Raw genomic sequence first — 13,311 nt, forward strand, 5'->3', positions numbered from 1 at the left:
TCATGTATTTTATTACCTTAGTAAACCAGCGTAATCCTTTCAATAACTTTTTTGCAATTAGTCACATATTATTAAGTAATTATCAGGTGTTTTATTAGTACAAAAAATTATTTTATTTCAAAAATTTATTTAATATCCGTCATTTCAAGTTCTTCCCAATAAAATTTCAATGCACGCATTTGGTACAAACGTCAATTTATATTGGATTATTATGGAGAAAATTGTAAAAGTATATTTTTGAGTATTCCAAACTAAAATGGTTTTAGTAATTTTTGGGTGTAATGGAGGACCAAATTGAAAAAAAAAAGTTAATTCTGGGAGTAAAGTGTAAACTACTATAAATTTTGGGGTTTAGGAGTTAAATTGACACTCTCTCTAAGACAAAGAACAGCTGCCAGCTGCTGGTAAATTGAAGGTTTTTGAGGAGTCAACCAGTCTGCATTATCTATCTGTAAATGCATGAAAAATAAATAAATAAATAAATAAATGTGCGCTCTACGGCTAGGCTAAGCTACTGTCTCGTGAAAGACCGTGGCATTCTCGTAAATACAAAAGGAAAGCGAGGGTATATGGTAATTGCGTCGACCACCACCACCACCACCCACGTACGAGTTCTTGTGAGTGGCACTCACTTGAGGCCAAAGGCGTCGTGAACCGAACAGTGACAAACAAACAGCACCGAAACTGTGAGCGATAAAAGATAGACAGATAGAGAGAGATCTCCATTCTCTCTTCCTTGGAAGTCCAACAAATCCATTTCACAAGAGGAGAAGAAAAAGAAGCTATATATTTCCGTAATGGCAATGTCTGTTCATCTCAGAATTCTGTGCTCTTCTTCTCTCTCGTTTTAACCCTTTCTTCTCTTCTGATTATAATATAACCCGCTGCACCGAAAAGAGAAAACTAAACTCAAACTAAAGAAAAAAGAGAATAATAACGAATCCAGCCCTAAAAATTAGTGCAGCTTCTCTGGAGTAGGTGAGAATCTCGCAAGCATTTTGCTTTATTCTTGTCAATATCTGGTTTGGAATTCTCGAAGCTTTGATTCAATGCTTCATTTAACTCTTTTTTTTCTTTTTCCTTTTCCTTCTCTTGCCTTTTAAGGGTATGCGTTGAGTTCCTGTGGAGAAAGAGATGTATCACCGGCAGTCATTGGGGGATTAGGCGAGTTAACGGCAGGTTATTCTAATTGGAAACTTGAACTGCTATATCCTCCACAATCTCCATTTAAATGCGATATGCATATATTTTGTTTATAGCTTTGAATAAATGTTCGTTCTGATTCATCATTTTGTTTCCTAAAATGGTCCTTTCTTCCTGTTGAAGCTTTCAAGCTAGCTATATCTTTTGTTTTCTTGTTTATTTTTTTTCTTTTTCTTTTTTTTTTTTAAATTTTCATGCTGCTTTGAAAAGCGAGCAAAGAGGCGTGATGGATAAACTTTGAGATTCCTGTATCTCACTTCTGAATTTTGTGGCAGTTTAGGAAAAAGATTAAGAAAAAGAAATGGACGACCTCTGCAAGGTTGAAGATCTCGAGTGATAATGCGGTTTCTAAGCAGATCACGTCAAGTTGCTCGGGATCCAGCTTGAAACCGGACAAGTTGTTGATTAGCTTTCTGTACTTTGATTGATCCTGTCGATATATTACTGATTCTTTACACTGAGAATCAGCTCCGCTCTGCATGTTAAGCAATGCAAAAGAACCAACCTATAACCAACAAGGAGTATCTTGTAATGTTGAAATTATTGGCGTAAAAAGAGGTAAAACCGAGCGAAAATCTCTTCATTTGTCTTTGTAACCCCAACAGTAATTACCTATTCGTGTTGTTTATTTTGCAAGCAGGAGTTTTAGGTCGATTGGGAGGTGAGGATGGCGTCTTCATGGGAGCATTTTGGGGAGATTGCGAATGTCGCGCAGCTGACGGGACTAGATGCTGTTCGACTGATTGGTATGATAGTCAGTGCGGCAAACACAGCGCGAATGCACAAGAAGAACTGTAGGCAATTCGCACAGCATCTTAAGTTGATTGGGAACTTGCTGGAGCAGCTCAAGATCTCGGAGCTGAAGAAGTATCCAGAGACACGGGAGCCACTAGAGCAGCTTGAGGATGCGCTGAGGAGGTCTTACATCTTGGTAAACAGTTGCCAAGATCGTAGTTATCTCTATTTACTTGCCATGGGGTGGAACATCGTTTACCAGTTCAGGAAGGCGCAGAATGAGATTGATCGATACCTGAAAATCATCCCCCTCATCACTTTGGTGGACAATGCTCGAGTCAGGGTATTGATCTCTTGACTGGTTGTTGCTGTTGCTGTTGCGGTCTGTTATTCTGTTACAATTCGTATAAACTTAGTGCTGTGATATTCGCTAAACACTGATCCTTAATTATATGGTCATTTTGTTTCAATTATGTATGCTAACTGATTTCAGGTTGTACAAAAGGTCATCATGATACTTTTTTTTAATCATCATGTAGGAGAGATTGGAAGATATTGAGAGGGATCAACGGGAATACACATTAGATGAAGAGGACAGAAAGGTGCAAGATGTTATTTTGAAACCAGACGCCCCGTCAAATGCTGCTGTTGTCTTGAAGAAAACTCTTTCTAGTTCTTACCCGAACTTGGCTTTCAATCAAGCATTGCAAAAGGAAAATGAAAAGCTTCATCTTGAGCTACAGAGGTCGCAAGCAAGTTATGATGTGAGCCAATGCGAAGTAATTCAGCATTTGCTTGATGTTACTGAAGTGGCTGCAGCAAATTCTCTTCCAGAGAAGGGTTCTCCCAAGAAAGGCTCCAAGAAAGTAGAGTGCAATTCATATGCCAATAGTGAGAATGATCGTTCATTTTATGAGAGTTCTCCCAAGAAAGGTGATACTCGCACAACCTCAAGGTTAGTTCTTTTCTTTTTAAATAAGTGCAGGGTTGGTTGTAATGGTTGTTTGTAAGAAATCTGCACGTGGCTTCGAGCCAGCTTGTGTACACTGTTTCCCACCATAAGGCAGCCCAATTTTATTTTAAGGGGCAGTTTGTTTCTAGTTTCCATCTAGTAATTTGATTCATGGTGGTGTATAGGATACAGTGAAGATAAGCTTCTATTCCAAATTCCAATAGCTTGTAATTGTTGCTTGTGCTAACTTTCGTTTTTGTTTTCTTGTTCTTATATCATTTTTGTTCCATGCTTGAATATAATTTGTGTGCAGTTTCTTGATAGAATTAATGGATCCAAGACCAGTGAATGGCCATGTCAGGGGTTCCACCTCTATTTTTTTCCCCAGCAATATTGAATTTTATTGATTTTTTTTGAAATTTAATATTTTGAGAGCTAAGGGCAGTCTCTTAATGTTTGGTGCATGTATTTGCTCAGAACCACATCTTCAGTTTCATCTGGACATGATCTTCTCTCAAGGAAAGGATCACATCGTCATGAAGAATGGCACACTGACTTGCTTGATTGCTGTTCAGAACCTTCTTTATGTATGTACTGACATGGTGTTAAGAACCTGTTGTTGTTGAAAGTTTCTTTCTTTCAGTCTAGTCATTTTGATTAACTTTTCCTGTCATCCCATCCTCCAAGGAGTTTGATACATACCTGCAGTCATATTTTAGTTTCTTTTTTCCCCAATAGTAATAACTCTCCCGCTCATCTGGTAAGATGGCACTGTTAGAAGTAGAAATATTTGCTGCTGAACAATTTATTCATGTTGTAGGTATAAAGACATTCTTCTATCCTTGTGGCACACTTTCGAGGATTGCTACTGTGGCAACTAACAGGCACATGTGTAAGTACTTGTATATCATCCTTTCTACATAGTTTCAATTTATTTCCCATTTGGGGATATATGGTACTAACAAAATTTGCATGGTTAGGCTCAATTTGAATGTGCCGCCTTTCTATATTCTTCTTGCAAATTCTCCAAAACATATTCATGACTTTTATATAACTGCCAAGCTTACGTCTAGATTTGTGTTCTTCTGATCACCAGCTTCAGCAGAAGCATGTAATGAATTGATGGCATATTCATTAATATTATCATGCTGTTGTTACACTTGCTGTGTAAGAAGGAGGCTTCGCAAGATGTTCAATATCACGGTATTTTCTTTGCCACTGCAAGATCATGTTTTAAAATTCAGCCTTTTGAACTTAAAGATTGAGTGGACATAAGATTTATAGAAACATTAATATCAATTTTTGGTACTTACCATTTTAGCCATCTTATTTAATGTTTATGTTAGGATGTTTATATGCATCCTCATTCACATGCTGATGTCGGGGGTTCAAGAAACAATATGCTAAATTTTGTAATGGATTTGGTCCTGTTTAAAAAATTTAACCTGGATTTGTGACACCACGAGGATGGTTTAAGGATCATCATATATAGATTATGCTCTCTCCAGGTTTCTCCCTGGAGGTTCTGGATGCAAATTTTGTATGTTCAGTAACATATTGCATTTCATGCTCTAAAGCTACATGTTGTTTAGATAGGATAGAATGGAGGCTTGATTGTCATATTTGTGTTTGCGAGCTGATTATCAATATTCTAGTCTTGGTCTTAACTTGTCTTTGATCTTCTTGCATGGCAAAAAGTGAAAGTAAAACTTATCCTCGTCCTCAGGGATTTTGTTCCTTACCGTAGTTCTTGTTATCTTTGTTTGACAGGGAGGATATGTTGATGATTTCCTATCACATGTAATGTGTTGCTGCTGTGCACTTGTCCAAGAATGGCGAGAAGTGGAAATTCGTGGAGTTTATGGTATGTTGAATTCCTAGCTTAGATAAGTCTTCAAAAATGTCATGATCCCCTTGTAAGCAATGCTGATAGTTAATAATACAGCAGTGATGCTCAAGATGTTATTAGTTCAAGAATGGCCAATAATGTTGTATAGTCAAAGGATTTTTCTGAAAAAACATTGTATGGTTGAAGGATTTTCTTGCTCTCCTGCTGTTATGTTAGTTTTTGTTCAATATGTTTTATTCTTTCTCTTGAGTTTGTTTGACATAAGACTACTTTGCAGGTCCTGAGAAGACAAAAACAAGCCCTCCACCCTCACAATTCATGGAAGCTTAAGTGATTGGATATAAGCTTTTGTGATTGATATACGTCATAGGTAATGGCTGGTTGCCAGAGTTAAATGAAACCTGTACTGGGATTTCTTCCTTGCCGTGATTTCACCATATGTAAAGCTAGTTTTATATTGGTGTCTAGATTCGTCACATGGTGTATCATAAACTATATTGATATATATTTTTTCTAAATGTTTACTCCGGTGTCCTATAATTTCTCTGTAAATGGATTGCCTGAAGTATCCTATTGTGTAACGGAGGCATGAGTAGGGTGTGGGTACTGCATTATAGACGGAAAGATTACTGCTGCTGCTTATACTTCCCGAGTATCTTGACTGATTTACAGGATTTCATTTGTACAAAATGTTTATGGTGATCCCTAGTCAGTCTAACAGCTATAGACTCCATGGATGTAGATTATGAATGATAGTATTTCGAATTGCAAAGTGGTGCATCAACATGCTTATGTCCCACTGTATTTAGAATTTTAGAATTGTTGAATTTCCATCGTAGTCCTAAGTCAAACTTATTATTCGTTTGCGCAATGTTTGGAATGAATGAATTTGATTAACAAATATGAAGCAATTTGCATATTTTTATGTTTTGAATATAAATAAAAATGTGAAGTTTTCAAAGAAATAAGAGGCTATCTAATTCTGTGGATGCATTTGTCCCATAAGTAGCCTTAAAAAGTAGTGCTACAGCCTGCTCAGCATATTTCATTCTGTTGGATGCCGGATGTTGTGTCCCCTTCAAGTCCAGCTTTCATCTTTTTCAACGTCCTTCCCTGGAGTGAGGTTAAAGAAAACATGGTTCGGTTCTTCGAGTGGGAAAATCCTTATTGCTCGGGCAATAAAAATTTAGGTCAAGTTCCAAAGAAAATGTTCTTAAAGAAAAAAAAAGAAGGCAATTTATTAAAGGAGCATTGCTGCATATGGGGAATTTGAGTTGTTGGTGAACAATTTTGCTTTTGTTGGGAAAGAACATATATCTAGGGAGAAAGTTGGAGACAAACCATTTTTGACTCACCTCACTTTTCAATTATGTTGTTGACCATGGACCACATTTCACTAGATATTGATAAATGCGAATGGATTGGCCATCAAGATTTACAAGTGTGCTTTGTTAGAATAAAAATTATTTTCAAATTTGTAAATTTGTAAAAATTAGACATATATTTTCGTACTGAATTAATGAAAAATAAAAGTGGAAGTGTACCTGAATCTATCGCAGAAGATTTGTCTGTGCTTGACGGTAGGATCTTCCGAATCAACATGGCAGATTAAAACTAGTTTTTTTTTTTTTTGTGACGAGATTTCAGAAAAATAAAAATGATAACCCTATGATTCGGGGAACATAACCGCATTTTACATCGACAAACTTTTGTAATTTCTATTTCGCTCATAATAAAATGAGAATATTACAAAAATAATATTTGCATATTATAAGTCCATACTTAAATCCGATGCATTAAGGTCTAATATTGTTTAACTATATTTGATCACTTTTAAAACGAGCTCATTAAATTGGTAACCTGATATGCATACCAAGGTCTACATTAAATCCACACGTTAAAAAAAATTCAATAATTTTTCATTTGGGCTTTATGTGACACCTTAACTATACGTTAAGCAACCGTAAAAGTACTCAGAACTGTATTATAAATACCTGAATACATTACCAAATAATCCCATCCATCGATCATAAAAATATAGGATTAAAGCTGCTTTTGCTACAACTAATATAGTTAAATCCATCAATGGTCACGTATAACAGTATAACTGAACGATATGGATCAAACGTAGATGTGCAACATAGAAATTGCATGTTATGTGATCTAAATATGCTTATTTCCAATTAGTCTTCTCTTAACCTTGGTGAGATCAACTGTAAGAAAATTCAGAGATAGTAGTATATATGAACATAAAAACAAAAAATTGAAATAAAACTATATATACATAAACCAAATAAAAGTACAAAGTTTATGACATATCTTACAAAATAAATGCAACTATGGTACAAAACTTCCACTAAAACTACACATCATATAGGGATATAACACCCATATGAGCAGTGTACTCATGAAAGACCTTAGGTGGTAATCTCTCAGTGAACCAATCCACAATCATGGAGTTTGTTTCAATATGCTCTATCGATATCTGTTTACTCTAAATTCTTTCATTAACAACGAGAAACTTGATATCTATATGTTTTGATTTTTTCGAGCTCCTGTTGTTGGAATATATAACTGCAGATTTATTGTCGCAAAATAGCTTTAATAGTCTTTCTATTCCATCAACAATACGCAGCCCCGTGAAAAACTTTTGTAGTCATATTCCATGATTGGATGTCTCATAACAAACTATAAACTCTACTGCCATAGTAGAAGATGTTATAAGTGTTTGTTTAGCACTCTTTCAAGAAATAACTCCCCCAGCAAGCAAGTAAATATAACATGATGTAGATTTTCTGTTGTCTTGACATTCGGCGATATTAGAATCAGAATAACCAATGATTTTCAACTGATTTGACCTCTCGTATGTGAGCATATAACATTTTGTTCTCTATAGATACTTCATGACACGTTTGACTACTTTCTAATAACTATACCTGGATTGCTTAAATATCTACCAACATCTCAACAATGTACGCAATATCTGGGCGCGTATAAATATGTTCATACATAAGACTTCTTATAGCAGAAGCATAAAAAATCTTTTGCATCTTCGTAGTTTCTAAATCATTCTTGGGGCATTGACTTAGAGTAAACTTATCTCCTTCAGACTTAAGAGAGTTACCTGATTTACAATTCTGTATGCCAAACCTTTTAAGAACCTTTTCGATATAACTCTTTTGTAATAATCTAAGAATACTACGAGAGTGATCCCGGTGTATCTGGATCCTTAATACAAAAGAGGCGTCCCCAAGATCTTTCATCTCAATTTTTTTTTTTTATTAAAAATCTCTTGATTTTGTGTAATAAGCCTACATCACTGTTGACAAACAATATGTCATCGACATATAAAACTAGAAAAATATACTTACTCCCACTAAACTTGTTGTATAACAATCTTTTATTAAATTCATTTCAAAACCAAACGACATGACGGCTTGATAAAATTTGTGATACTATTGACGGGAAGCCTGCTTAAGTCTATAGATGGATTTTTTTAGTTTGCAAACTATTTGCTATGCATCTCTAGATACAAAGTTTTCTAGTTGCACCATATAAATCATCTCATTAATGTCACCATTGAGAAACACTGTCTTAATATCCATATGATGTAACTCAAGATCAAAATGTGATATTAAAGTCATTATAATCCTGAAAGAGTCTTTCGACAAAATAGAAGAGAAAGTCTCTTTATAATCGATGTCTTCTTTCTGTGTAAAGCCCTTGGCGACAATATGGTCCTTGTACCTCTCCACATTACCTTTCGAATCCTTTTTCGTCTTAAATATCAATTTGCAATCAATATGTTTTATATCCTTAGGCAATGAGAGTTATAATTTTTCATGCCTTGACGGAAGTTGATAGGATCATCTTCCACCGTCCTAATGTCATACTCATGTTCTTGGAGATATACATTATAATCATTTAGAATTTCACTTGTCCTACTAGTGGATCTTCTTAATGACATAAGTTCTTGATGGTATGAAGTTTGTGCTTCAGGAACAGGAGATACTATGACATTATCTGAATCTGGAGTTGCTTCTTGAACAATGCTAGGTATAAGAACCTGATTCTGATAATTGTCAAGAACAACAAAGGGAATAGGAATATCGGTCAATTTTTTTTAAAAAATAAGGTCGCGAACTTTTTCTCCCCCCACAAACTCAACATCCTCAAATAACTGAGCATCTCCCGTCTCAAAAATTATCTTAGCAGTGGGATCATAAAACTTATAACTCCTAGATGGCTCAGAATAACCAACAAAATAGCTACTAATAGTTCTGGAGTCCAGTTTCATTTCTTGTGGCCTATAAGGCCTTGTCTCATTTGGACATCCTTAAATGTGTAAATATCTCAAACTAGCCTTCTTGCCCGTCCAAAGCTCATAAGGGGTCTTTGTAGTTACTTTAGTTAGAATTTTGTTTAGTAAATATATTGCGGTCTTTAGTGCTTCTCTTCAGAGTAATTCGGATAAGATAAAATGACTAATCATACTCTTCACTTTATTCTTAAGTGTTATGTTTCCCCTTTCAGCAACACCATTCATGCTATGAGAACCTGCATGGTGTACTGTGGGACGATATCGCATTCCTATAGGAATCAAGCAAATAGCCCTCGACACTGTCCACCCGATCCGTCATATCTACCATAATATTCACCACCATGGTCAGATCTAACAGTCTTAATCATTTTGTTAAGTTGGTTCTCAACTTCTGCTTAAAACTCTTGAACACATTCAGGGACTGAAACTTCTCATGAATGAAATATAAGTAGTTATATCTTAAATAATCATCTATAAAAAATATGGAATATTGTTAATCATTCCAAAAAGCCGTAGGGAATAGTCCACAAATATCTGTATGAATAAGTTTTAATACGTTCATAGCCCTATTGGCACCTAATCTCTTAATGTTTGTCTGTTTTTCCTTGATACAATGAACACATCTATTAAAATCTAAAAAATCAAAGGGATCTAGAATTACTTCTGACATAAGTCTCTTAATTCTCATTTGTGAGATATAATCTAATCTATTGTACTATAAAAAAACTAAATTCTCCTTGATTAATTTTCTCTTTATACTCCTTGTACTTATATGAAATAATTTATTATAAGAAGAAATTATATCAAATAAATGAAGATTATCATGCATTGAAAGAACTAGAACTAACTAGATTTGAATTAAGAAAAAAACTAAATTTTTCATTTCCAAATGAACATGAATAATCAAATTTGTCTAATACAGAAACAGAAATCATATTCCGTCTACACAATGGTACAACAAAAGTCTCTTCTAAATCCAAATAAAATTCAGTTCTTAACAACAGTATAAATTTGCCTATTGCTTCCACCTCGACTGGTTTGCCATCGCCCACATTAATGATGGTGACACCATCACTTGGCTAGCGGCAACGAAGGTAACCCTGCATAAATACACTGATATGAGTTGTGACACCAAAATCTATCCACCAGGTGTGTGTAGGTACAAAAGTTAAATTAACATCAGAATAAACAAAATTAAGAAGTATACATTTCTTTGCGCACCATGCATGATAGTTAGCGCATTAATTCTTTTAGTGTCCCGTAGTCTTACAAAAGAAACAAACATTTTCTTTCTTAACCTTTTGTTGCTTCTTTTGTTGTATTGGAACCGCAACATATTTACCTATTTTCTTTTTCTTGTTATTATTATTCTTTGAGATCACTGCTAACTTAATACTCTTTGTGTTATTAGACTTTAGCCTTTCCTTTTCCGCAACACAGTGTGAAATTAACTCATTGAGAATCCATGATTTCTGCTGACCGTAGTATTTCTCTTTAAAATTATTAAATTGTGGAGGAAGAGAGATCAAAACAATGTGCACCAACATTTTTTTATGATATATACAGACTGAGTTCTCCAAGCTTAGCTTGAATATTAGACATCTCCTTGATGTACTCTTTTATGTTTCATTCTCTATTATATTTCATCGAAACAAGAGTCGACAAAAGTGTAAAAAAGTCTATATCTTTCAACATTTGGATATAATTAATATTCACGGTGATATTTTCAGCGGTAAAGTGAACTGAACAGAGAACATACAAAAACAAAGTAATTAATACTCACATAGAACTGTAAATCATAAAATTTAATAATGAATTTTAAATAAAGGTATATTCTCATATTAAGATACCGAGCACTTCATTACAATCTATCTTTAGATAGAATATTAACTTATAAGTGATACCTTATAACAGTAATTAAATACAAACAGTAGAAATATATCAAACAATAAACCTTCATTTGAGTCGATTTAAAGTTCACATGTTATACTGAATAACTGTCATGTATTCATTACCTAAAAAATAGAATGTAATAATGCTAAATATTAACATTCATTTGAGTCGATTAACATTCGCATAAATTACATTTATACAATTATTTACTTTATAAAATAAATAAATTATTTATAAGAGAAGTCACTTTGGTGACATGTTGTGTAAATTAATTTATTGCAATATGTATATGCTCATACCAATATTAAAATTCAAAATTAAAACCAAATTTAAATTGAATTAAGAAGAAAATCAACAATAAAATGAGCAAAAATATCATTATTTTTTTTTGGGTCAAAAGCTGACCATTAACCGTTGACTGGCCAACCATTGTCTGTTGACTAGGTCGGGTTGGATTCGGACTGGGTTGGCCCAGCCCAAACTGGCATGGGTTTTGGCCCAACCGAATGGGCCACTCCCTTTTTCCTTTTTTTTTTTCCTTTTCTTCTCTTCTTGTGGACCAAACCCACATAACTTAATTTTAAAATATAAAAATAAAAAAAAACCGAAACAAGCCCAAAACTTTTTCCTTTTTTTTTTTTCTCTCATTCTTCTTCACGCAGCCTATAACGACTGCTTTCTTTCTTAATTGCTACAGTAACAGCTGGAAATTTTCAGCCGTTACACATGTACTTTTGGCAGCCATTTCGGCTGTCGAACCGCCAGACTTTCTTCCTCATGCAGTGGCGGTCGGCCGCTGCTCTTCCTTCTTGTTTTTTTGCTTCACATATATATATATATATATACATCCTTAAAATATATATATACATATATAATACTAAACTTTTGGATATATATACATATATATTTCTTAATTTTCTGCATATATATATTTCTGATATTCATATAAATATATATATATATATTCCTAATCCTTATATATGTACACATATATATATATATATATTTCTGCATATATATAATATATATAAATTCAACTAAATAAAAATAAAATCTAAAATCTAAAATTTTCAATCTTTTAAAATTCAAAATTATATGATGAATTTTTTTTTTTTAAATCTCGAGAAATAACTTTTATACTAATTGTTAAAATAATTTTTTTTAAATCCGTAGATCTGTAAAAATTAAACATGTATTATTATATTGAATTAATGAGAAATATGAGCGGAAGCGTACCTGAATTCATCGCAGAAAATTTGTTTGCGTCCGACAGTAGGATTTTCTGAATCAACACAGCGCTGTGAAATTAATTTTTTATGGTAACGGGATTTCAGAAAAATAAAAATGACAACCCAATGATTCATGGACCATAACCACTTTTTATATCGATAAACTTTTGTAATTCTCATTTCGTTCATTATAAAATGAGAATATTACAAAAATGATATCTGCACGTTACAAGCCTATACTTAAATTTGATTCATTAAGTCCAAATATTGTTTAACTATATTTGATCATTTTTTAAATAACCTAATTAAATTGATAGTTTGATGCGCATACCAAAATTTATATTAAACCCACACGTTAGAAAAAAACCAACATGCTTGGTCATAAAGACTAGAGCTCATTATACCTAATTTTTTTGTTGGTTCCTTCGGATATTTTTCCTGTTGCAGATTGCCTAGAGGTTCAAATAGGTGAAGTTGAGACATAGCTCTTGCTTGGCCAAGTGGTGATTAAGGATGGTGAATATAACTTTATAGGATAAGGTTGAAGATATCATAAGTACTATGTTTAGAAATTCTCAATGTATATTTTGAGTTAATAGGGTTATGCAGTATTATCTTTGTCGGGTGTGGAACAAAGGTTGTTATTGCACTTGCAATTTAGTTTATAAATTATCTTTTAGAAATTTTGGTGATGACAGTCAAAACGATAATATGAAAGCTTGAAGTGCCTAGTAAAATTAGATTCTTTATATAACTTATTATGCATGATAAATGCAATAAAGTTGAGAATGGAGTAAGATGGGGTTTTATTTTGCTAACTCTAATATGAGTCCTCGAGTTTTGGTGAGATGAGATCACAACAACATTTATTATTTTCCAATTTTGAACTATTTTTGTGAATATAAAATTAGTTTACTATAAAAGTCTCAAGAAAAAGAACATGTTTCCTTATTAATGTCCTCCTCCAAATAATGATATAAAAATAAATACGATAGTAATATCCATTTAAGTAGTGTTTTTGTGGGTGGATAAGGTTACCCAAGATTATAAAGGAAGGTAGATTAGTGGATTATGGAAGAAAATTTCTTCCTACAGTCATCTCGAAGCTTTGTTGGAAGTCTTTTTAGGG

At 33.6% G+C, this 13,311-nt stretch overlaps 1 protein-coding gene across 3 annotated transcripts; it reads left to right on the forward strand.

Annotated features, from left to right (window-relative positions):
* Nucleotides 1-634: 634 nt before the first annotated feature.
* Nucleotides 635-5,566, forward strand: MCA1 (PLAC8 family protein). Of its 3 annotated transcripts, none has more exons than XM_022052425.2 (10): nucleotides 635-978; nucleotides 1,105-1,179; nucleotides 1,479-1,761; nucleotides 1,844-2,281; nucleotides 2,478-2,893; nucleotides 3,368-3,477; nucleotides 3,711-3,782; nucleotides 3,987-4,093; nucleotides 4,661-4,754; nucleotides 5,017-5,566. In XM_022052425.2, the coding sequence occupies exons 4-10, from the start codon at nucleotides 1,871-1,873 to the stop codon at nucleotides 5,067-5,069; spliced, it is 1,263 nt and encodes a 420-aa protein (XP_021908117.1). In that variant the 5' UTR covers nucleotides 635-978; nucleotides 1,105-1,179; nucleotides 1,479-1,761; nucleotides 1,844-1,870; the 3' UTR covers nucleotides 5,070-5,566. The 3 variants fall into 3 exon arrangements, with proteins under 3 accessions (XP_021908117.1, XP_021908118.1, XP_088073581.1); XM_022052426.2 differs by having other exon boundaries at nucleotides 1,484-1,761; XM_088217455.1 differs by having other exon boundaries at nucleotides 1,105-1,175; nucleotides 1,484-1,761.
* Nucleotides 5,567-13,311: the final 7,745 nt, after the last annotated feature.

Source organism: Carica papaya, chromosome 4 (assembly GCF_054855325.1).
Source record: "Carica papaya isolate Zhongbai chromosome 4, ASM5485532v1, whole genome shotgun sequence".
Taxonomy (NCBI): domain Eukaryota; kingdom Viridiplantae; phylum Streptophyta; class Magnoliopsida; order Brassicales; family Caricaceae; genus Carica; species Carica papaya.